At 34.5% G+C, this 25257-nt stretch overlaps 1 protein-coding gene and 1 pseudogene across 1 annotated transcript; both read left to right on the forward strand.

The window, feature by feature from the left end:
• The first annotated feature begins 13590 nt into the window (after positions 1 to 13590).
• LOC107425716 (uncharacterized) lies at positions 13591 to 14187 on the forward strand. The gene has a single exon (XM_016035731.1). The coding sequence runs from the start codon at positions 13591 to 13593 to the stop codon at positions 14185 to 14187; it is 597 nt and encodes a 198-aa protein (XP_015891217.1).
• Positions 14188 to 17435: 3248 nt separating this feature from the next.
• LOC107425715 (polygalacturonase QRT3-like) lies at positions 17436 to 21911 on the forward strand (annotated as a pseudogene).
• The last annotated feature ends 3346 nt before the right edge of the window (positions 21912 to 25257 follow it).

The following is a 25257-nucleotide window of genomic DNA, read 5'->3' on the forward strand; positions in this document are numbered from 1 at the left end:
AAAGCTGGTTCTTTAATTAAAGAGGCGTCTCCCCTATTTAAAAGTCATTAAACGAAAAAGAAGATCCTATTAAATAAAAAAAATCCTCCACCAATTTTTTTTTTAAATAAAAAAAAATTATTAAGAAGAACAAGAGTACATCTCATCCTGGATTGTGGAAAGCAAGCAAGAAGGTGCGTCCTCTCTCCGAGATTGACTAGATGATAACAATAAAGAATGTGGAGCCAAAACATGAGCAGCTCAATTAGTACCCCAAGAAACATAATGACAGACAAATTGAGAACTTAAACACGACATCAGCTTGATATCCTTTTCCAGAAAATACTCAATGCCCAAATAGCTGTTAGGATCATTAATCAAATGAATAGCTTGGTGACAATCTGACACAACTTCACCACTAAAAAATCCCAATTGAATGCAAAAATCCAATGCTTTTCGTATGACCAACGATTCAATAAATAATGGAGTAACAAATTGTTGGAAAGGTTTCGCCGAAGATGCTCACACCTGTTCACACCAATCCTAAATTATCACTCCCACACCAGCCACCATATCTACTGCAGATATAGCACCATCCACATTGATTTTAAGACAACCTCGACGAGAGTTAATCAAATACGAGCAACTGTAATTCAAGTCTTGTTGATTCACGCACGTCAAGAATTTCTTTTTTTTTTTTTTTTAAAAAGAGAGAATAATCTCTGAAATTTATTAATCAATCATCTCCTTATAATCAACAAAATATACCTTAAATAGTAGAGGCTACAAGAAACCTTAGTGCCTTTATAATTATTAAAATTACATTACATACGAAATTTGCTAAAAAAGACGAAAGTTTGCTGAATTGGAAATAAAAACAAAGACTACTGTCTCATAATTCACGAGCAATTGAAGAAACTCAAATTGGACATTCATAGGATGAGATTTCTGCGAGTCAAAATATTTTCAGAAATAGTAATTTTGACTTTTTGGAGCCCTTAATGATGAAATTCCAGTATGCTACCCTATCTATCACCGGCTTTGACGGTGAGTTCGATTCATGGCATCGTTTCCCATCAAATTACGCTAAATGATTGCCAAAATCCCACATTTTCCGAAAGGCCAATAAGGGCACCAGCAGTAATCTACATTTATGATATTCAATGCGTTCCATATATTTTAATACTAAATGCACTGCATCAAACATTCACATGGGTGTACCCGTCTTACATCACGATGCACAGGGAACTTAGCATATCATCTCTCCATAGCTTGGCAAAATTCAATATGTAAGCTAGCCACAACATCTAGTAATAGCAAAGTAGACCTCAACCTTTCCTCATGAATGAATCTATTCCTTCTACTCCATAATGCCTAACATAAAAAAAGTGAATATCTCCATATGAAAATCACTTAAAACATCAAGAGCCAAATAACATAAGTTAGCAAAACTAAAAACAGAAACGTCTTGAAAACCATTAATTAACTCCACCTGATGCCAAATCTTCTTACATTAGAACAAAGCCAAAAGCATGTAAAATAGTCTCTTCAATGCACAAACATATACCATTGCAGCCACCACTTGATAAAACATTTCCCCTAAATAGAGCACTAACATAAGGTAAAGCAAAATAGCAAGCCCTTCATAGAAATATCTTCACATTCTCTTAAGTGAGAGGATGACAGATTCTTACTCGACAATATTTTTTTTGGAATTTCAAAATTCAACATTATGTTGGAGTTTAGTGTAGTTTTGAGTTCATTTGGCCAAGAATGTTGTACATAAGGTGTTAGTCTTGTGCACAATATTTAATCCGGTTTGTGGTTCGGTGTTTAGGTGATTTTTATGTTTGTTTTTGTTATGGTGGTATTGAGGTTTGTTAGGGTTTTTGTTTGGAAGGAAGAAGAAGAAGATGAAGAACAAGAGAAGATGCTAAGAGTAGGCCACACAAACTAGACAGCATAATAATTGATTTTTTTCTTCATTCATTTGTTGAATATATAGATACAAAATTTGTCTCACACATGTCAAGTGTGTATGAGACCAAATAGAAGTCTTTAAAATTCAAAAATTACACATTTCCCACACAAAATTTAATAACAAAATGTTCAAATACCAGCTGCACATGTAAGTGTATAAAGATGGTAAAGGTTGGTAAGAATTTGAATTCCAAAAACTGTCTGCTTCCAAATCGGGTAATGCTATTTTGACCTGATAAAAGGCTGATATACCTTCATCCAAATTATCTGACTTTAAAACCAGCTCCAAAGGAATTGTGAAGAGAACCTGCCCGTGCCTACATAACCGACTACCCACTCGGGTGCTGACCCGATACGGATGAAGACCGGGCCGATCACTAGGGTTCAAGCTAAGAGGTTTAAGGACAACCTGGCTGCCTTTATATAGGGAGTGATTGATTCTCGAAAGGGCTTGTCCATACCCGAAGATACAAAACCCGTTTTAAGCATCCAAGTGGTGGAGGCCGACCTGGACCCGGAGAGTTGTTTTCGCACAAATATGGACTCCGGGCAGCAAGAAATGGTTCCAACACTTCATGGATTCAATACATATCTCTAATAGGTCATAGAATCAAGTCAAGGCAGCTTCAAAGGCAATCAAAAAAGGCTTGTGTGCATAGAAGGGAGTTTGGCCAGTTTTATTGTATTTTGTTGCAAGCTTTACTGTATTTTGCTGAGTTGGTATTTTCTCTTTGTTCCAAAGTAGGCCAATGTGTGGGACTCCATGATAATCCTATTTGGAATCCTACAAAGCATATAGAAGCTAATTAGGAGCTTAAATTGGTCAGAGATTGGTCCAAGTCAACTTAGTAAAAAAGATAGTATTTTAGTTTGCTAATTTGATTTCTACTTTTTGTTTTGGAAAATTAGTCTTTTATTTGGTTTCTATTTATTTATTGGCTGGAAAAATCAAATTAGGAAAGTTATTATTTTATTATTTTCATTATAAATTAATTAATTCCTAATTCAAAATAAAGGAATTAATTAATCAAAATTAAATTAGAAAATGAGAGAGAAAATTTGGCCAGCTTGGTTTCCTAATCCTATTGGCTGATTTTGTCCTATCTTTTTAGGGTTTTTTGTTTCATGTCTTGAACCTATTTAAGGGTTATTTTTCAATGAGAATGCAGTTTGAATATTTTACAGAAAACTAATAGTGAGATTGAATTTCTTTTTGTTCTCTTTGAACATCTAAAAAACCATTAGAGAATGAATGTTTTAATTTTGACTTATCAATAGGATATCCATCATCTATTGTGGCGTCTTCATTATACCAAGGTTTCTAATCCCCAGTTGGTTAGGGGTTGAGATCATTCCACCAAAATCTAAACTTAATTTAGATCCGGGCTAATATAATACGGGTTTAGGCATGTGTCGATCTAGGTTCATATCATTTGGTATCAAAGCCAAATTTTGTTCAGGTTTGATCTATCTCTATTTGTTCTATTTTGTTTTGTGTTAATCTATAATTTTAGCATTAGGTTAAGGTTGCATCCATCTCATACACATTCTGCATATTATTAAAAAATAATAATAATAAAAATCATTCCTAGTTAAATTAGGTTTTCCTAGTTTTACTGTATTTTTTGTTTCCTAGTTTATTGGTTGTTCTTGGTAATTTAGTTTATTGTTGATTTTTCTTAGCTGTTTTGATCTTAAATAATTGTATTCATATATTCAAAAAAAAAATAATAATTTGTGTTGCAGAGACATATATAGATTTACAAAAAAAATTGCAAATTTGTATTTTATACAAGGAGTTATCAATTCTCAGAAGGGCTTGTCAATACCCAAAGATTCAAAGCTTGTTTTAAGCATCCAAGTAGTAAAGGCCGATATGGACCCGGATAGCTATTTTAGTGCATTTATGGACTCTGGGTAGCAAGGAATGGATCCAACACTTCATGAATTCAATGAATATCATTAAGATGTCATAGAATCAAGACAATGTAGAATCTAAAGCAACTAAAATGGTGATTTGGGCATGAAACAACTTTTGGGCCGAAAATGCTGTTTTTGCTGCTTGCTTTACTGTATTTTGTTGATTTGGCATTTTCTCTTTGTTCCAATCAAGGCAATGTGTGGGAATCATCATTAATCTTATTGGCATCCTACATGGCACATTGGAATAGATTTTGAGCCTTTACAAGCTAAAATTGGTCAAAGTTAGTTTAGTAGTCAAACTAGTCAATTAGTTTTCTAATTTGAATTTGACTTTTTGTTTTAGAAAATTAGTCTTTTATTTGGTCTTTATTTATTTAGTTGCTGGAAAAATCAACTTAGGAAAGTTATTATTTCATTATTTCAATTGTAAATTAATTAATTCCTAATTCAAAATAAAAGAATTAATTAATCAAAATTAGATTAGGAAAGAAATGGAATTTCGGCCACATTAGGAATCTATCAATGTGTGGCCGATTATGCCTTAGCTTTTTAAGGTTTATTGTTTTATGATTTTAACCTATTTGAGGGTTTATTTTCAATGAGAAATCAACTTACATATTATTCAGAAAATTAATTGTGAGAAAGAATTCTTTTTGTTCTCTTTGAACACCTAAAACACCAGTTTTAGTTTGACTTATCAATAGAACATCCATCAATTATTGTGACGTCTTCATCATATACCAAGGTTTCTCATCATAGGTTGATTAGGGGTTGAGGTGACCATAATAACCTGAACTTAATTTTTCAATTCGGACTAATATAATACGGGTTTAAGCACGAGTTGACCTAGGTTCGTATCATCCACGGTCCTACTTCCTTGTGATAAAGATTGTACTCTTTGATGCAATATCCTATGCTAATGGGTCAGCACAAATCTTTTCCTCATGGCTCATTCCATTTGTCACCAAATCGTAATTAATTCATCGCCAACTCTCCTTTGGGTATCTTGCCCATTATTATACCATTGAAGTGCATAATGTCCAAATTCCAAAGCGGCCAACTTTACCTTCTTCGCCTAGGAATAATTATGGCAATTAAAAATTATCTCCATACGTTCTTCCCATTCTAGGTAAGCTTTCGGATCTCTTTTACCTAAAAATGGTGGCATATTGACCTTAATGTTGCCAAGGTTACCATCTTTATCTCGAGCTTGCCTTCCTCAGTTTTTTCTTCCTTGGAGTGCAAATATGTCCTTATACTCTTCCTCGAGGTTGTCTCCAAAGCTACCTCCTTAGAATTCTTCCCTAAAACATCCGCAGCCTCCTCGACCTCGACCACGGCCTCCATGTAAGTCCATCTTTGGGTTCAGCCCACCTTGTGAATTCCTAAATCTATCCATTCTTGGATCAAGTTGATCAAAGTAAGCATTCATCATTTGAAGTTGTTCCAAAACCGCCAACAATGTTGATAGGTTCTCCTCCACTTCCCATTGCTCCAGATTCCACATTGAATCCCACAGGTTTGTCTTCAAGATTTCTTAATGAGTCTCCTCCTCTTCTCATTCTTGAATCTATCATGTTAAAGAAAATAATGCAAAGAACCTCACTAAATTCACTCCCTCACCTTCACTCAAAAAGGTCTCGTTCACTCATATTTCCACACTAGTTTCGGCTTTTGACCATCTTTTAGACTCATACTCTCTTGCCTTTTTCCACTAAAACATTATCTTAAAGTTCTATTAAAACACACTCAAACCTGCAATCAGATCGCAAGTATACTCTAATTAAACTTATCAATAAAACAGCAACAAAAACAAGCAATTGCTGAGTCTAGTGTTAATGCCTAATTCTTGGCTTTCTAACCAAACACAAGGAAAAATTAACGAAGCAAATTTCAGATTCAATAAAGAATAAACCAAAATATTAAGGACCAAAATTCAAGGATAAAATTTAGAAAAGAATTTAATCAATGACAAGAACGACGAATTGGAATAAGATATGAAATAGTTGTTGGTTGTAGTTCTCATAATTTAGGTCTTTATATCCAATCCTTTTATCAATTTTAATCTAATCAATTTAAGCTGTGAAGTCCCACATCGGTTGGAAAGAGGAACGAAGCATGCCTTATAAACTATAGATATCTTTCGCATGTGGATGCGTTTTAAACTCGTGAGGGCTGGGTTGTAAGAGGATTCCTCAGTGCCAAAGTGGACAATATTTACATGCAGGTGGTTTGGGCTATTACAGTTGGTATCAGAGCCAGTACCCGGATCGGTGTGCCAGCGAGGACGCTGGGTCCCAAGGGGGGTGGATTGTGAAGTCCCACATCGGTTGGAAAGGGAAGCAAAGCATGCCTTCTAAGGCTGTGGATAGCTTTCCCTTGTGGACCCGTCTTAAACCCATGAGGCCTGGGTTGTAAGAGGATTCCTCAGTGCCAAAGCGGATAATATTCACATGCGGGTGGTCTGGATTGTTACATAAGTACTTAAAATTCAAATATCCAGCAGTAATATTGAATGAACGAACAGCAATTCCAACAATTCTAAATTGAAATTGCACAACATACAAGCTCAATTTTTGAATCTTTCAAAACTAGGTGCTAATGGTCAATTCCAATGCCAAAATTTTATCAAACCTGATCCACACTTTCAAATAAAAACAAATTGCAAAAGTTTTAGGTTTTATGCAATATGTTCTCAAAATCCTCCTTTTTTTTTTTCTAATGTAATAGTGCAACTAATTAATATTAAAAACAACAAATAAAAATCAACAATGAATCAAATTACTAAAAACTAATATGCAAAATAACCAACAAACTATAAAGCAAAAAATTCAGCTAAAACAACAAAACCTAATTCTGCTAGAATTTTTATTTTTTTAACATGTATGAGTAAAACACAACCCTAATCTAATATTAAAATTACAGAATAACATAAAACAAAACAAATCAAATAAGATAGATCAAATATGAACAAAATTCGACTCTGATACCAAATGATACGAATCTAGGTCAACTTGCTCTTAAATTCGTATTATACTAGCCTAGATCGAAATTAAGTTTAGGCCCTAACAACTTAACCCCTAATCAACTTGTGATTATAAACTTTAGTATATGATGAAGATGCCACAATAGGTGATGGATGTCCTATTGATAAGTCAAACTAAAACATTCGATCTCTATTCGATGTTTTAGGTGTTCAAAGAGAACAAAAAGAATTCTTTCTCACAATAGTTTTTGAATAATAATCTAAGCTGCTTTTTCATTGAAAAATTAGCCGTTAAATAGGCTAAATTCACAAAACAAAAACCCTAGAAACATTAGGGTAAAATTCGGCCAACATTGTCTTTAAACCTTTTAGCTTATGCCCTAGTAATTGGTCCCGTCTTCAATTGCATAGGATCAGCACCTTAGCAAGTCATAGGTCCTATGGGTACAAGTAGATTCTCATCACATACATTCAAAAAAAAAAAAAGAAAAAAAAGAAAGGAATTGAAAAGCATATTGCATAAACCCTAAAATTATGCAATTTGTGATAAAATGGGGTTTGACACTTTTGTTGGAATTGGAGTGGCATTTTTTTTGTTGATTGTACTGATGGGATTTGTGTTAGTGTTATTTAGTTGCTGATAAAAAAAAAAAAAAAACATAAAAAAGGGGGCCAAATTTTTTTTAAAAAAATTACGCAAAGGCTGGCTGTGATAGATTGATATTCAAGATTGTTTATTTTTTGGGAAACTCAATTGCAATTGTTGCGTTATTGTTTAATATTGGTTGTTAGATATTTTTAATTTTGAATGCTAAATTTATTGGATTAAAATTGGTTAAGAATTTGATACAAAGGCTTAATTACAAGAACAACAACCAACAACTATCTCACACTTTATTCCAATTTTCGTTCTTGTTAATTGATTGAGCCCTTTTCTAAATTTGATCTCTAAATTTTTTGTCCTTAATATTCTGGTTTATTCTCTTTCTAATTTTGAAATTTTTCCTGTTAATTTTCCATGTTTTTGTTTAGTAAAGCCGAGACTAGGTTTTTTTAATTCACTTGGAAATTGCTTGCTACTTGTTTTGTGTTTTATTGATAGATTTAATTAGAACATACTTATGATCTAATTGATGTTTTAAGTGTGTTTTAATAGAACTTTGAGATAATTTTTTAAGTGAAAAAAGGCAAGAGAATGTGAGTTTAAAAGAGATTTAAAGGCTGAAACTAGTGTGCAAACACGAGTGTCGAGATTTTATTTGAGTGATACATGTGAGGGAGTGAATTTGGTGAGGTTTTCTTGTATTATTTCACTAACATGACATATTCAAGAATAAGAAGTGGAGAATACTCATTAAAAGATCTTGAAGACGAATCCATGGGATTCAAAGGAGAATCTAACGCAATAGGAAGTGGAGGAGAACCTGCTGACATGATGACAATTTTGGAACAATTACAAAGGATGAATAATTGCTTTAATCAACTTGATCAAAGGATGGACAGATTTGAACATTCACAAAGAGGACCAAAACCAAGGCATAAACCATATGGAGGCCATGGATGAGGTTGAGGAAGCCATGGACATTTTAGGGAGGAATTTGAAGGAGAAAACTTTGAAGATAACCTTGAGGAGGAATTCAAAGATATTTTTGCACTCCAAAGGAGGCAAAACCATGGAGACAAACCTGAGAAGAGGATGATGACCTCAAAAATATTAAAGTCAACATGCCACTATTTTTGGAAAAGAGTGATCCAGAGACTTACTTAGAATGGGAAAAACAAATGGAGGTCATCTTCAATTGTCATAATTATTCGGAGGCTAAAAAGGTTAAGTTAGCTACTTTGGATTTTGGACATTATGCTTTACAATGGTGGAATAATGAGCAAGGTGTCCAAAGAAGAGTTGGTGATGAGCTAATAACCACTTGGTGACAAATGAAAGGAGCCATGAGGAAGAGATTTGTACCAAGCCATTACCACAAGATGTTGCATCAAAGACTACAATCTTTATCATAAGTAGGTTGGTGGAAGGCTACTACAAGGTGATGGAGATGCTTATGATGAGGTTGAGCATGAATGAGGACCTTGAGGCAACAATGGCGCTGTTTCAGAGGCTTATATAGAGATACTGCTAACCAAGTGGAATTACAACAATATGTGGAGTTGGAAGAGATGCTACATGTGACCATCAGAATTGAGAACTAACTCAAGAGGAGAGTTAATAGCTCATAGTTTGGTGGAGTTTCAAGTAGCGGGAGGACAAGTTTAAGTGGTTGGAGAAGTAATCCCGCATTCAAATCAAGACTAAAGCCGAAGCTAGATGAAGGGGGTACCAATTGTCCAAGGATAGACAACCAGGCCGAACATGTGCAAGCACCAAAACCGAAGGGTAAGGATGAACTTAAACATGATATTGTGTGTTTTAAGTGTCATGGTCGTGGACATAATGCCAACCAATGCCCAAATAAAAAAATTATAGTGCTAAAAGGTAATGGAAAGTTGGAATCCAAAATTGAGGGATCCGAAGCTGAAACCGAACTTGATTGGAGGAAGAACTTGAAGAAGAAGAATATGGTGCACCCAAGAAACAACAAGCTTCAAGGGCTGAATTAAGTTTGGTTGCAAGAAGAGTATTGACATTATACAAGGATGAAGATCAAGTGTAAAGGGAAAACATCTTCCATACTAGATGTGACATTCAATGTAATAATTGTAGTATGATTATTGATAGTGGAAGTTATGCCAATGTTGTGGCAGAGAAATTAGGTTGAACAACAATCAAACATCCCAAACCATATAGACTTCAATGGCTTAATGATAATGGAGAGATGAAGGTAAATAAACAACCCAAAGTAAAGTTTAGTAATTATAAAAATGTGGATGTGGTTTTATGTGATGTTGTACCTATGCATGCTAGTCATTATTTTGTTGGAAAGGCCATGGCAATTTGATAACGATACCATGCATTAGAGTCGACAAAATGCCATTATATTCCGATTTAAAGGAAAAAAGATAAAACTAGAGCCATTGACTCCAAAAGAGATATTTAGCGATCGATTGCAAATTCAACAAAGGAGAGAGACCAAACGGCAAAAGGAAAAGACAAGCGTGCCACCCACAACTTCATCTACAAAACAAGAGAGCAAGGCCGAACCACACAACCAATGTAAGTTTTCTAAACCCGAGAGTGAGAAGAAAAAGAGAGAGAAATTCGGGAGTGATAAGAAGAGAGAGGAAGTGAAGAGTAATAGAAAGAGAGAGGAAGCTGTGAGTGAGAAAGAGAAGAAAGAAAAGAAAAAGAAAAATTTCTATCTTAGCCAAGATGAGATTAAAAAGGCATTTTTGTGTAATAAACCTATGATGTCTTAATGTTTAAAGATACTTATTTAAATCATCTAGCTAACTCTGAAGAACAAGTATTGCCAAGTTTTATAACTTCTCTTTTGCAAGAATTTGATGATGTCTTTCCGAAGGAGATTCATAGTCGCTTACCACCTATTCGATGGTTCGAGCATCAAATAGAATTTATTTCTGGAGCTATAATTCTTAATAGGCCTACATCTAGAAGTAATTTCTAAGGAGACAAAGGGAACTCTAGTTGGTACATTTTGATGAGATTTAATTATGTTTTGTATCTTTGGCATGTTTTATGAAGTTCTTGTTTATGTATCTGGACTTGTTAATTTATTTTTAAGTATTCATGAGGTTAAGTATGACTTTTACTGGAAATCTTATTGGCTTGAATTTAATTTTATATTGAGGTTAAAAATATACTGTAATTGTGGAGATTAATGACTTGTACCATAAATTTAATTGGAATCAGTATATGTCTATGATGTTATGTTAAGGTGAAGGTTATTTGTATTTGAAATTAGTTACATGGTCTTTGAAGTTATTAAGGTTATTGATTTTCTAATGGTTTGACAAAGTTTTCTCCAAAATGACACATATGTCCTTTGCATGTTCAAATTTGTATGCTTATAAAATTTGATCTTCTAAAAGTAACCTTAGACAGGACAAAAATTTGAATCCCCACTGTACATAAAAATATGAGTGTACATAGGTCAATAATTTTCCATGATTTAAATTAAAATAATTTTCTTAGTGTACTGAACAAAATAATGCATGTGTACACACATATACCTTAATACAAGATAAGTATTTTCCTAGGAAAAGTTTGTGACCCCAAAAATAATCTCATCGATTCCCAAAAATAGAATTTAAAAAAAAATTCATTACCATTTTCCAAAAGATAAATTAACGCGAGAAATCAAATGCAAAAATAAGAAACAAAAAATTTAAATATCAGGATGTTACAATTTACGTTTAAATTCCAACAATGAAACAATTTGATGTCGCATATATTGTAAGAGCTTTTACTGAATACCATTTTTTTTTTAAATAATCTTGGAGTTGGGATTCCAAGTAACTATCATTGAGAAAAAAGACCCCGACGTGGCACACATTTTCTTTTTTTTGGGAGTAACAGAACTGAGTTATACATTGATTATAAAGACAAAGAGACATATTTAGATTTTAATTTCTTGTAGCTTTTAGAATAATATGATCTGTAGAATATGAATTTAGGTTTAAAATATAAGCTTGAAGAACCTGTCTTAAGTAGAATAAAATAATACTGTAGACAAAATGTTAATTATATGTTCACAACTTTCTTCATTTTTTTAATCACACGTTAATCATGTAAAGATACATGATATATTATGTTGTATATCTTCGTCACCATTTAAAACAATTTGACGAAATAGTGAAGTAAAAGGGAAACATGTAATTTATTTATTTGTTTATTTTAACTATGATAAAACTTGATTTATATGATTATTAGCAAACTAGATAGCAAAAATATATAGTTTTTGTCTTTTCTTTTTTTCTTTTTTTGGTGAGTGTTCATGAATCCTTGTGAGATGTGAGATAAGAAAGCAAATTAAAAAGTAAAACAGCAAGATTTCTTCAAACTTTCAGTAGAAGAAGGGAGCTCCTATCCCAAATTTTCCTCACACTCTTCCAAGTTTTCCATGTTGCTTTTTTTTCCTTTTCCATACAAAAATTCTAACAATCAAATAGAAAAAAGTACTGTGTATGTATATTAAAATAGAAAGTTTCATCACCAACAAAAAGAGGGAGGCACGAAAGCAGAATGAGAAAGAAAGAAAGAAAGGATTTTAAGTGTTGGAATATAACCTGCTGTGCTGACATGGAAACTAATGCAAATGTGGATAAATGAGGCTTCACATGTGTATTTCACGGTGGCTCATATGCCACATGTAATAGAACTACCTAGAAGAAAGAAAATGTGAGTGCGTGAAAGTATGAGAGAGAGAAAATACAGATTTATGCTTTATAACAAATTAGCAATCATTACATTTATGACGTAAGCCAAAATATCTTTGTTTTCACTGTTACATTGAAAATGAAATATACAAGTTGAGCTCACGTTCTTTTTCTTCTCTAACTTTTCTCTCAAGAAATTATCTTCTTAATTACAAAAATATACCAGAAAAATACAATTCTTCAAGCTCCATTAACATGGTATCAGAGCTTGTTGAATCTGATTTAGGAGTAAACACTGTGCTCTGAAAAAAAAAAAAAAAGAACAAAAAAGCAAGCAGAAACAGAGCTCAAGCAAATTTGAGCTCGATTGAAGAGTATAGGCTAGAACTTCAGATCTGAATCATTAATGGCTGGATCTGAAGTAAGGGCCCCAATATTCTCAGGTGAGAACTATGAATTCTAGAGAATCAAGATGGTCACCATTTTCAAATCCTTTGGGCTTTGGAAATTCGTGGAGAAAGGAATTCCAGTTTCTGCTGGGAAGCTGAAGGGAAAAATTGAAGAGGCTGAAGGAAGCTCAGCAATTGAAGATGATGAACATATGATGGAGTTTTACATGAAGGATGCAAAAGCTTTGGGAATTATTCAAGGTGCTTGTCACTGATCAAATTTTTCCAAGGATAGCAAATGCAGAGACATCGAAAGAAGCTTGGGAGCTTTTGTACAAAGAATTCTATGGTGAAGATCAGGTAAGATCTATAAAATTGCAAAGTTTAAGGAGAGAATTCGAATACACCAAGATGAAGGATGATGAAACACTGTCTAATTACCTTACAAGATTAAATGATCTGATAAACCAGATGAAAACATTTGGAGAGACACTATCAAATGAAAGAATGGTTCAAAAAGTATTAATCAGTTTAACAAAAGCATATGAACCTATCTGTTTGGTGATAGAAAATACTAAGGACTTGACATTGGTGGAATTTCAAGAAGTAATTACAATTTTAAAGAGTCAAAAGCAGAGACTTGACTTGCAAATTACTGATTCCACAGAGAAAGCATTCTCTACATTGTCTGTGAGTTCCAAAATGCAAAACAAAGGAGTAACACAAGCTAATGTAGCCAAGTTTAAAAGGTCATGGTCTCCAAAAGAGAAGAAATGGGAACCTAAACAGAAATTTCAGCAAAGGTTTCATGGAGCTCAAATGACAAACACACATGCTACAAACACTGTTCACGGGGGGAATAGATGGCAGATTGGAGGCAGTCAAGACAATTCAAAACCATAATGTAAAACCTGTGGTAAATACCATTTTGGGGAATGTAAGTTTAAAGGCAAGCCAAAATGCTATAATTATGATAGGTTTGGACATTAGGCAAGGGAATGTACAATTGGAAGGAATGTGTAGAAAGTCAATTGTACAAATTAGATGGAATTGATAGGGAATATGTTTTATGCAGCTAGTAAGACTGGTGGCTCAAGTAAAAGCAGTGAATGGTACATAGACAATGGCTGCAGCAACCATATGACAGGAAATATCAATTTATTGATTGATGTTAAGAGAAATTTGTTTAGAAGGGTTCAAATGCCTGATGAAACACTAGAGAACATTGTTGGTAAATGTACACTCGTGATTGACACTAACAAGGGAAAAAGACATATCAAAGAGGTACTATATTTACCTAGTTTGAAAGAAAACCTGTTGAGTGTTGGTCTAATGGATGAGCATGGCCATTTTCTGATATTTGGTGATGGAATGTGTCATGTGTATGATGGACCTACATTGGAAAATCTGGTTTTGAAAGTCAAAGCAAAGAAAAATCGATGCTATCCACTGACTATGACATCAAGTGAGCAGATTGCATTAAGAGTTCAAGCTAAGTTCAGTGTAGAAACCTGGTGCAAAAGAATGGGACATCTTCATTTGAATGCTTTGCTTGAACTAAAGAGGAAGGAAATGGTTTTGGGGTTACCAAAGCTTGGAGAAATGATGAAGGTTTGTGAAGGTTGCCAATTTGGAAAGTAGCATAGAGAAGTTTTCCAAAAGAATGGTGCATAGAGAGCAAATAAGCCATTACAACTAGTTCATACTGATTTGTGTGGACCAATGCAGATAAAGACACTTGATGGAAACAGATATTTTATGCTATTTGTAGATGATTGTACACACATGGTTTGGGTGTACTTTCTAAGAAACAAGTTTGAAGCCTTTATCTATTTTAAGAAATTCAAACCAATGTTTGAGTTGCAAGTTTAAAATTAAGTGTTTAAAAGTGATAGAGGAGGAGAATTTCTATCTGCAGAGTTTATAAAATTCTGTGAATCTGAGGGAATTCAAAGGTAAATGACAATGGCCTGCACTCCTCAACAGAATGGGGTAGTTGAAAGGAAGAATCGAGTGGTTGTTGAAATGGTCAAGGCCATGCTACATGATAAACAAATGCCATATTATCTGTGGGGAGAAGCTGTTCATATAGTTGTGTATCTGTTAAACAGGTGCTCCACTAAAGCTTTGAATGGTGTGACACGTTCTGAAGCTTATAGTGGAAGAAAACCTGGTGTAGGACATTTAAAAATTTTTGGATCCATTTGTTATGTTCATGTACTAGTTAAGACAAGGGATAAGTTGGATTCTAAAAGTGTAAAAGGAATCTTTGTTGGCTATGGAACCTGTGAGAAAGGGTATAGGATATTTGATCCTATAGCAAAAAGATTGATTTTATCAAGGGATGTTGTATTTGATGAAGAAAATTCATGGGATTGGAAGAAAGATGAGAGAAATGATGGAGGAAGGCTAATTTCAGTAGCCAAGGATGGTTGTAAAGTCTCAGAAAAAGTGAACTCAGCATTCGAAGATGCTTACTATACACTAGAGAAATCAACACAAAGTGTGCATAATTCAAGAGAAACTACAAGCAGCAGTAGGAACATTTCAAGTACACCTAGGAGCATTAGCATGGATTCTGCACACACTGAAACTAGTGGAATGCATGCTGAATTTGATCATACACCAGTAAAATGGAGGAGTTTGACTGATATTCTAGCAAAATGCAACAATTGCATCATTGACCTTGAAGACTACAATGAGACAGCACAAGATCAGTCTTGGATCAATGCAATGAAAGATGAGTTGAAAATGATTAAGAAAAATAAAACTTGGGAGTTGGTGAGTAGACCAGCAGATAAGCCTGTAATTGGTGTCAAATGGGTATACAAGACAAAACTCAATCTCGATGGCTCAGTTCAGAAGAACAAAGCAACGATAATGGCTAAAGGGTATGCACAGAAACCAATAGTGGATTTTAATGAAACATTTGCCCCCTGTTGCAAGACTTGACACAATTAGAACCTTGATTGCTCTAGCAACTCACAAAAGTTGGAAATTATACTAGCTTAATATTAAATCAGCCTTTTTAAATGGTTTGCTGCAAGAGGAGGTCTATGTAGAACAACCAGATGGTTTTTTCATTGAAGGGCATGAAAACAAAGTGTATAAACTACATAAAGTATTATATGGATTGAAATAGGCCCCTCGAGCTTGGTATAGTGAGATTGATGCATATTTCAGTGAGGGTGGTTTTCAAAAGAGTCAAAGTGAGGCCACATTTTATACAAAAACCAAGAGAGGAAAAGGAATACTCATTGCAGTCATATATGTTGATGACATAGTGTATACAGGAAATGATGATGAAATGTTGCATTGGTTCAAGGAAGATATGATGAAAAGTTATGAAATGACAGATTTAGGTTTGCTACATCATTTTCTTGGAATGGGAGTAATACAAACAAGCTCCACCATTTTCGTGCACCAGAAGAAATATGCTTTTGCATTGCTGGACAAGTTTGGCTTAACCAATTGTAATCTAGTTCTCACACCATTAGTTGCAAATGAGAAATTCAGCAAAGAACATGGAAGTGGAGCTGCAGATGAGGAGATGTATCGAAAGGTAGTGGGAAGTCTTCTATACCTAACAGCTACAAGACCAGATATCATGTTTGCTGCAAGTCTACTGGCAAGGTTCATGCATTGTCCCACAAAGAAGCATCTTGGTATAGCAAAAAGAGTATTAAGGTATGTCAAAGGTACCTTTGACTATGGAATAGAATATGTCAAGGGAAAACAAATTGTTTTGGTAGGATATTGTGACAGTGATTGGAATGGTTCTGTGGATGATATGAAAAGCATATCTGGATATGCTTTTAGCTTTGGAAGTGGAGTGTTTTCATGGGCTTCGGTTAAAAAAAATTGTGTAGCACTTTCTACAGCTAAGGCAGAATATATAAGTGCCTCAGAAGCAACAGCACAAGTTTGTGTTAGAAGATTTTGGTGAAATGCAAATGGAAGCTGCACCTTTATACTGTGATAATACCTCAGCCATTGCCATCACTAGGAATCTAGTCTTCCACCAGAAAACTAAGCACATTGACAAAAGGTACCACTTCATCAAAGAAGCCTTACAAGATGGAATTGTAGACTTGTCATATTGTGCTTCCAAAACACAAATTGTAGATATATTTACCAAGTCTTTACCAAGAGACAGGTTCAATTATTTGAGGGAAAAGCTTGGAGTTGTTTTAGCACAGAGGTTACAGGGGAGTGTTGGAATATAACCTGCTGTGCTAACATGGAAACTAATCCAAATGTGGATAAATGAGGCTTCACATGTGCATTTCACAGTGGCTCATATGCCACGTGTAATAGAACTACCTAGAAGAAAGAAAGTTTGAGTGCGTGAAAGTGTGAGAGAGAGAAAATATAGATTTATGCTTTATAACAAATTAGCAATTGTTACATTTATGATGTAAGCCAAAATATCTTTGTTTTCACAATTACATTGAAAATGAAATACACAAGCTGAGCTCACGTTCTTTCTTTCCTCTAACTTTTCTATCAAGAAAGTATCTTCTTTATTACAAAAATACACCAGAAAAATACAATTCTTCAAGCTCCATTAACAGTTTAAAAAATATATGGATACGTGGAAGGCATTTGAAGCAATTTGGATCCCCATGTTTCATAATGTTTATCTATATATATATAACATAATTAAAGAGTCCCATTAGGTTTAGAGGGAATAAAGTTTGTAATTTTATATATATAGACATATAGATATAAAATGCGGGACCGATACTTTGAACAATACTTGAAGCAATAATTGGATTCCTAGTCAGTTTCCTTACTATAAATATCACTGCATGGGGTAACATTTTCTCATCAAATCTTAGCTTTGGTGGTGGTCATTGAAAATATATTCTTCAACTAAAGTGACAAGTATGGAAGCAAGCAAGAAAGCTCATCAGGTGATGATCATATGGAAGTTGGTTGTTATGATGGCGTTAGCTGCCTTCAACTTCATCAGAGTCCCCATTATGGGAGACGATTATTCTCCAGTTGGTGAGTTTGGTAGGGGGAGTCACAAAGAAAACATGCGCAAAATGCAAGCATTCAAGGCCTCACTCATGCGCGATGGCCGTGGCTTTGTCTCTCATAGTTCTGCTGCTCCTCACAGTCAGCCTCAGCCTCAGCTTCCCAAGGTACGTCATGTCATTTTATTTTATTTTTGCGTATGTAACATAGTTTAGAATTTTTAAATAGTATAATATGTTCATTCAATAATGCAGGACTGGAGGAGGAGTAGTGCTGCAGCACGGGTGTACTACATGTCAGATTTCGGTGGTGATCCGACAGGAGTAAAGGACAGCACGGAGCATATTCAAGTGCTTGGCGGCTGCAGGACAAGGACCCACTCCAGATGCTCAAAGGATAATGTCGAGTGTAGGAAGTGGACCCAGCCAAGGGAGCTTGACGGCTGGTGTAACACCCCGTCCCAAAGTACAACGGAAATTTTTCAACTTTGACCGATGTTGACCGTTGACCGTTGACTTTGACTTTAATCGTTGACCCGAATGGGTCAAAAGTTAACTTTTTGTTTCGGTTGGAATTCTAGGTTGACTAAGGTACCGTTACGAAGTACACGTTGGCACGAGTTCGTAGACTAGTAGCACGTTGAAAACGGAGCTACGGTTTGAAAGTTATGAGCAAAACAAGTTAAGGTCCAAACTGTCCAAGGGGTGTCGGAGTTGACTTTTTATTCATGCAAAGTTGAGCTTTGACTCATGCGTGGTTGTAAAGTGTTCATCGATAAGAGTCCGTAGACTAGCGGCACGTCCGATTTGGACATGTGGTTTGAAAGTTATGGACCTGTAGAGTTTTTCAAATACTGTATTATTTTAATATTATTTTTTAAACGTGTAACGATGTGCCACGTGTGACTTAATAAATGTGATCATGTGTCACCATTTTGAGATGCCACATGTCAACCATGCTTAATACCAAATTATGTTATTATTGTTATTTTATATAATAATATTATTTTTAATATTATTTAATTAATTTTTAATTTTATTTTATTATCTTTTTTCTTTTTCTTTTTCTTTTCTTCTCCCCACATGTGGAAAAAAGGGGGGGACACGGGGGGAATTTCTCTTTTCTTTCTTCTTCTTCTTCTTCTTCTTCTTCCTCCTTCTTCTTCCTTCCCACCGGCCATCTCTCTCTCTCTCTCCCGTGTTCATCTTTCTCCAGCCACCACAAGCTACACGCACTGGCCACCATCCAAGACCACACGCCGGCGAGCTCACCAGGCAAATTTGGCGACCGGTCGGCCAGCGACGCGCCCAGATCGGGCCTGTGAAGTCGGCGGCGGCGACGGCTTGAAATTTTCCGGCGATTCCGCCGTATTCCGGCCAACCCAGTCCAAATTAAACCTCCTTTCCCCTTATTTTGGGTCTTCTGATCCCAAATATGGCCTCCTATTTCCAAAATTCGAAGTGGTTTGTGAGATGCGAAGGAATCAAGATCGGCCGAAGCTTTCCGGCCACCACCGGCGGAATTGGGGTCGATGGAGACTGGTAATGCGATGTTCGTTCCACAAGCTTCGATTCGGTATATTATTCGACAATTTTGGTTAACGTTTGTGTTTAACCACCACAAGCTTGTATTATTTATCCAAATAAAATATTAATTTATTTGACTGTGTGTGAATTGTGTTCTAGGAGCACGGGTGAGTCGTGGAATTGATCCCATGGTGGATCTTAGGTTAATTGCGTGCTCCAGGTGAGTGACCCACCTTTAAACCTATTTTGGGCTAATTAATTATATTTAATTGCTGTTAAATTGATATCTGGAAATTATGCTCATGTGTGGAATTTAAATATAATCGGGAACAAAATATTATTTTATATATATATATTTTCCCATTGCTGCTAAATGGAATTTTGGGTTACTAAGAATTTCCCGATTATTATTATTGTGATTTAATTGTATTTATTACACATGAGCAAGGTATTTTCGTAAATTAATTGTGTCTGGATTTTTAATATTATTTTTGGGCATAATTGGTTTCAATATTTTAAAGAAATTATTTGTTTAATTGGTGGTTTAAATTTTTTTATAATTATGCCCGTGGTATATTATTTGTTGAACCTCGTGTTACAAGAAAAATTATTGTTTTATCGTTATTGATGGTTTCGTATCGGGTTTGTTAAAGGAAAATATGTGGGATGGTAAATTTGAAAATTTGTATATTTCCCACGGTGATTTTGGAAAATCAGTACGGTTATGATTAATTTAATAATTAAATTAGACGCACTCATACAGTATTGGTGTTCTGGTGTATATGTGGTTTAGCGTGCAAGTATTATGTCTCCCGTGAGTTGCCATTGGACCGAGGGCAGGCAAGTCTTATATATTGCGCATCAGCCGCCCCCCTCCTTGGCCGGGATGACGGTTTCAGCAGCAGTACTGTCGGGACGCCGAAGTGCCGTTTGCAAGTTTCTCTCTTTAATCTTCCCGCCAGTCGGTGCTCGGGACGCTAGGTATCGGAGGGCATCATCGGTATATGGTGTGGTGCGTCAAGTGTAAATTTTCAAATAAAATTTCAAACCCCAAAGTGTTCAAAAATTATTTATTATATGTATTTACATTTTAATTACATTTGGGGTATTTATTTATTTGTTGTTTATTAAATTATTTGATTCCTTGGTTTTCGGGAATTACGAATATCGGGTTTTATGAAAATGTTTTAAAAGGCGAACATTTCTAACGGAGTGAATAGTGAGGGATTTGAGAGAAAATATTACTTCAATTATTTATTATTATTTATTTATTTAATTGTTGGTATTAATTAAATCCCTTTATTTGTTATATTATTAATATTAAAAGTGTTCAGTAGTTATTATTTATGCACTGATTTACTGTTCTTTTGGAATGCTGTAAATTTGTGGAATCAATTTGTAGTATTGTGGGAGGAATAAGGGGATGAATATAGAAGTGTGTTTTCAGTGCAAGTAATTTGTGGTAAGTCCTACCCTTAGGGAAGGTGCTGCCGGATTTTCCGTTGGAAGGTTCGGTGGTATTTCCCTGGGATCAAGGCTTGTCTAGGATTCCGGGAAGGAATTCTGGATGGGTCCTGACAGCTGGAGTCCCCAATAAAGCTGGGATGGCTGATTTTCAAGGTGGTACTTATAAGGTCGGCAAACCTATCCAAGTACGGCCTGGAGGAAACATTGTGGTACGTACGGTAGCTAGCTCTTCCATTCCATTACAAAATTTTTTTGCTTAATTACTAACATCTAACTATAAATTTGAAAACAAAAAAAAAATAATAATTTCTAATTGAAATAGATTAAAGACGGAACGATCCTAGCCTCAGATGATTTTCCTGAAGGAGGTGCTGTGATCGATGCATCGCCTCAACAAGCACCGCCAGCAGAAAACACAAAGAGCTTCGTGGATGATATTGAACCCGCATAGCTTTCTCCCGATCCATCATCCTTCAGCTTCGAGTGCATCACCTTCCAAAACATCATGATCAACTCTAACCACCGGGGTGCAGGCATTTCTCTTTCAAACGCCCTTAGAACCAGCATTGAAAATGTCTACGTTGCCCATTTCAGTACTACCAGCATCAACATCCACCCCTTTGGCTCTGAAACCTACATTAGCAACTCATTCCTCGGCCAGCATCCCACCACCGGATGTGATCCTCGCGATGGGAACTTCATGGGCATCGCCATTAACCTCTCCGGCACCAACAATGCTATCACCGATGTTGTCCTTTTCTCTTCTGCCGTTGGGGTAGATGTATCCAGCCATGCTAACACTCTCTCTAGTGTACATTGCTACAACAAGGCCACTAGGTTTGGGGGCACCGGTATTTATTTGAGAAAGTCGGGTCAGGATGTGGGTCGAAATCGAATCATAAATTCTTATTTGGACTATACCGGGATCGTTGCTGAAGACCCTCTCCAGCTTCACATTTCCAACAATTTCTTCCGTGGTGATGCTTTTGTGGCCCTTAAATCCATAAAAGGTGTGGTCAGTGGGTGAACATTGTTGACAATACCTTCAGTGGGTCCAACAAAAGAACTGGGATTGTCCAATTACAACAATCAAATGGGCCTTTCAACAAAATTAACCAAGTTGTTGTGGATAGGAGCAGCGTTACGGGAATGAGCATGAAGGCCACCATTGCCAACGGGGCTGCTCAAGGGAACGACACCTCTTTTATGCTTGATTTCAATCCCGTTCTTCTCTTTCCAAATTGCTTTACGCATGCCCAATACTCCTTGATTGCCACCAATGGGGCTTTCCCTAATCATGTTCTTCGCAGTGTGTCCAACAACCGTGTCGTGGTCTCCACCAATGTGCCCGTTTTGGCCACGGAGTTTCCCACCATGGACCAAAACTAAACTAAATTAGCTTTTTGGATTTTGGACCCTCCTAATATATAAATTAAATAAATTTGGTTTTCCTTTCAAAGCCTAAGTCCAATAATGCGTCCAAGATCTTTGCTTACTGATCAGGGGGTTTAAGAAAGTAAGCATCTTAGGGCTTCTTTTTTTTTTTTTTTAATTTTTGGGATTGTGTTATACAATTTCTATATATTTTTGTTTTTATTGGAGTGTATTGTATTTTACTACTATTACTTCAAATTGTTTTTTTTTTTTTTTGTCTTTGGCCTAACAGGATTGTATTGCATTAATATATGATAATATTTATGATTATATTGTACTTTTTGAAGAGTTCTATTTTTCTTGGCGTTGAATTCTCATTTGCTAATTGTTCTTTTTGTTTGCACCTATTACAAAATATTATCATATTATACATATTATTGTTTATAAGGATAATTAAAGTAACAACAATATATAAAAGTTCAATACAGTAAGCGTACTTAATAGATTAAAATTTATAAAAAGGATTGATAGTAATTTGAACCTTTGATTTTTAGAGTTTTATAATTAGGTCTTTAACTTTTAAAAGTAGAGTTTTAGATTTTTAATTTTTCAATTTGTTACAAATTGGTCGAATTTCCAATTTTGCACCATAAATTAGTAATGATTCTATTTTCAAACAATATAAAATAAAAATTAGAACCAATTTTGTCTAGAAATTTATAGTAGAGCCTGTGAGGAAAGAAATTAGGATGTTTATGAAGTTTATGAAAGCTATATCCTAAGCAAAACTATCATCAATTTGTTTTAACAAATTGGAGATCCTGCCGTAAGTTGAAAAATTGATTGTTTGAAGGCTATTTTGTAAAATTTAGGGTTCAAATGCTAAAATTTAACAGTGAAAAGTATCAAAATGCAATTAATACTATATAAAATTATATCATTATCTTCGTTTTATTATCCATGATATTGATAGTGGTTTTCTTTGTTATTTTCAACATTATAAGTATTAATCAATTAATCCTACCTCTTCTATATCAATTTTTTTCTTTTTTTTTTTTTTTTTTTTTTTGGTTGGTTATCAATCAACCCCTTTATTGTGTTCAACTATATGAAAGTTTCATTAAGAATTTAATCAAGTATCATGCTATTATTACTAGATAAGTATTGCATGTGACAATTCAGACATATTATCTATTCAACTTATTGACCTATATAAAATATATCGAAGTGCAATTAATCCTATACTAAAGTGCAAATATAATATATTGCATGTATCGATTTCAAGCATACTACAGTGCAATTAAACTTATACAAAATGTACCATCGATTTCATTCCATTATAAATGATATTCAAATTGTTTTTCTCTGTTGTTTTCAACATTTTGTTATCAATGATATTGCAATCTATAATTTACAAAACTATAAACCAAGTCCTCTTACTAGGACTTCTATCAAGATTACAGAATATATGCATAGTTCATACAAACCATATAAGGTGTATAATATTGATATATTGCAATATATAATTTACAAAATTGATCCAATGTACAACGAACTAAGTTTGAGACCAATCTTTTTTGGTAACATATAATTCAATTGCTATACATTTCTAGAAAGTTTTCAATACAACAACCAGAACCTTGATTGAAATTCTATTCATTCCACTTAATATAAGTTTGAATTAATATGGTTGTTTACATCTGTTTTTATTGGTGAAATCTAATTCCATTAAACACTTAAATTAATATTAATATATTTTTAAAAATAATACTAATATTATTTATGGCGAATAAGATTTACAAAAACATGTACCATGACTTGGTAGAAGTCCTATAGATGTTGCAATATGCAACGCCCCGTGACTTGGTAGACAAAAATCCTAAAATCTTAGTGAGCAATGAATAGCTTAGGCCAATTTTTTTTTTTCTTTTTTTTCCACTAAATCTGTTTTAAATATATTTTATTACATTAGACCTTAAAATGTATCATGTTTAATTATGTGATGCAAAGTACCTGTTTCAATTTTAGCAAAAATTAATCCAAAAGGAAAAAAAAAATCTCAAACAAACTTTTAGCATAGTTGAGTCAATCCTCGTATGGGGTTCTACAAAGAGGACAAGAATTGCTCTTATGAAACCATTGAAGACTACAGTCTTCATGGAAAGCATGTTTGCAAGGCAATCCAAAAAGCACTTTCCAATCACACATCTCTTCCAAACATATGCAACGACTTCCCAACTCTTTCTTCTCATTAACAACAATCTTTGAGTTTTCATATACTTTTCATTGTTTTTCTCACGGATTATGTCTACCCCTTCAACAATGTGGATCTCAACATCAGCAAAAACATCATACCCCATATTCGTATTCAATGTCCCTGCAATGGCCGCAACTTCTTCAACGAGCTTTCCAACGTCCGTATATGGAGGGCTGTACCCTAACTCTTCCGTGAGTTTGTACCAAATATGGTTTTTGAAACACAAAGGGTCTTCAAGTATTTCATGGGAAGGGAATCGTATAGGTATGTTGCTCCGTGGAGCAATGGGATGTGAAGAACTTGAAACAAGACCTTGGCTCGATCGAATCTCTTTGATGCCATATTGCTTGAGAGAGATGTTTTGGAGACTTGTATTTGGATGTGTAAACAATGTATGAGGACGGTGTCCCTGCACATGGAAATTGATAGCCATTGTCAATGTAAACCCAAGAAAATCAAACTGTAAAAAAGATTTAGGAAAAAAGAAGAACTGGAGTAGACACAAACTTTGGATACTGGCATATATATGTTATACATATTTGTGTATGTGTGTATATACAACAAAGAGAACTAAAACTTGAAAAGGAAACCTATATATATTTTGATATTTAAAAGGATTCCTATTTTCATTAGAGAAGGAATCCTATTTGGATTCGAAATTGAAAAGGAACAGTATGAATGGCGTTTTATGATTTTATATAACCTATTTAAGACCAACATAAGTCCTTTTATGATTATTGTTGTTTAACAAATGTATATATATTTTTCTACTTTAAGTTATTTTGACAAAAAAATAATAATATTAATTAGAACTTCTAAGCTGTAACGAATTTCATTTAAGAAAAGAAATCCTTTTCTCTGCTTAGAAAACTTTATATTTTTTTTATTACTTCAGCAAATCGACAAAATTAATTTTGGGACTACTTCTAGACATTTTGTACTTTTCTTTTATTTAAAATAAATTAAAATATATGTTTATTAGTTTTTAGTATCTGGTCACATGTCTTAGAACTTTTTGATATAAAACATGTTTTAGATTATTCTCAGTGAGCGCTCTTTTGCTATTTTTCACATTGTTTTTGTTTTTAAAAGCAGAGCAACTTT

This window comes from Ziziphus jujuba, chromosome 7 (assembly GCF_031755915.1).
Source record: "Ziziphus jujuba cultivar Dongzao chromosome 7, ASM3175591v1".
NCBI lineage: Eukaryota > Viridiplantae > Streptophyta > Magnoliopsida > Rosales > Rhamnaceae > Ziziphus > Ziziphus jujuba.

Excerpts from the sequence above, each read along its gene's own strand:
- LOC107425716 (XM_016035731.1), top strand. The coding sequence starts at position 13,591 with ATGGAATTGATAGGGAATATGTTTTATGCAGCTAGTAAGACTGGTGGC.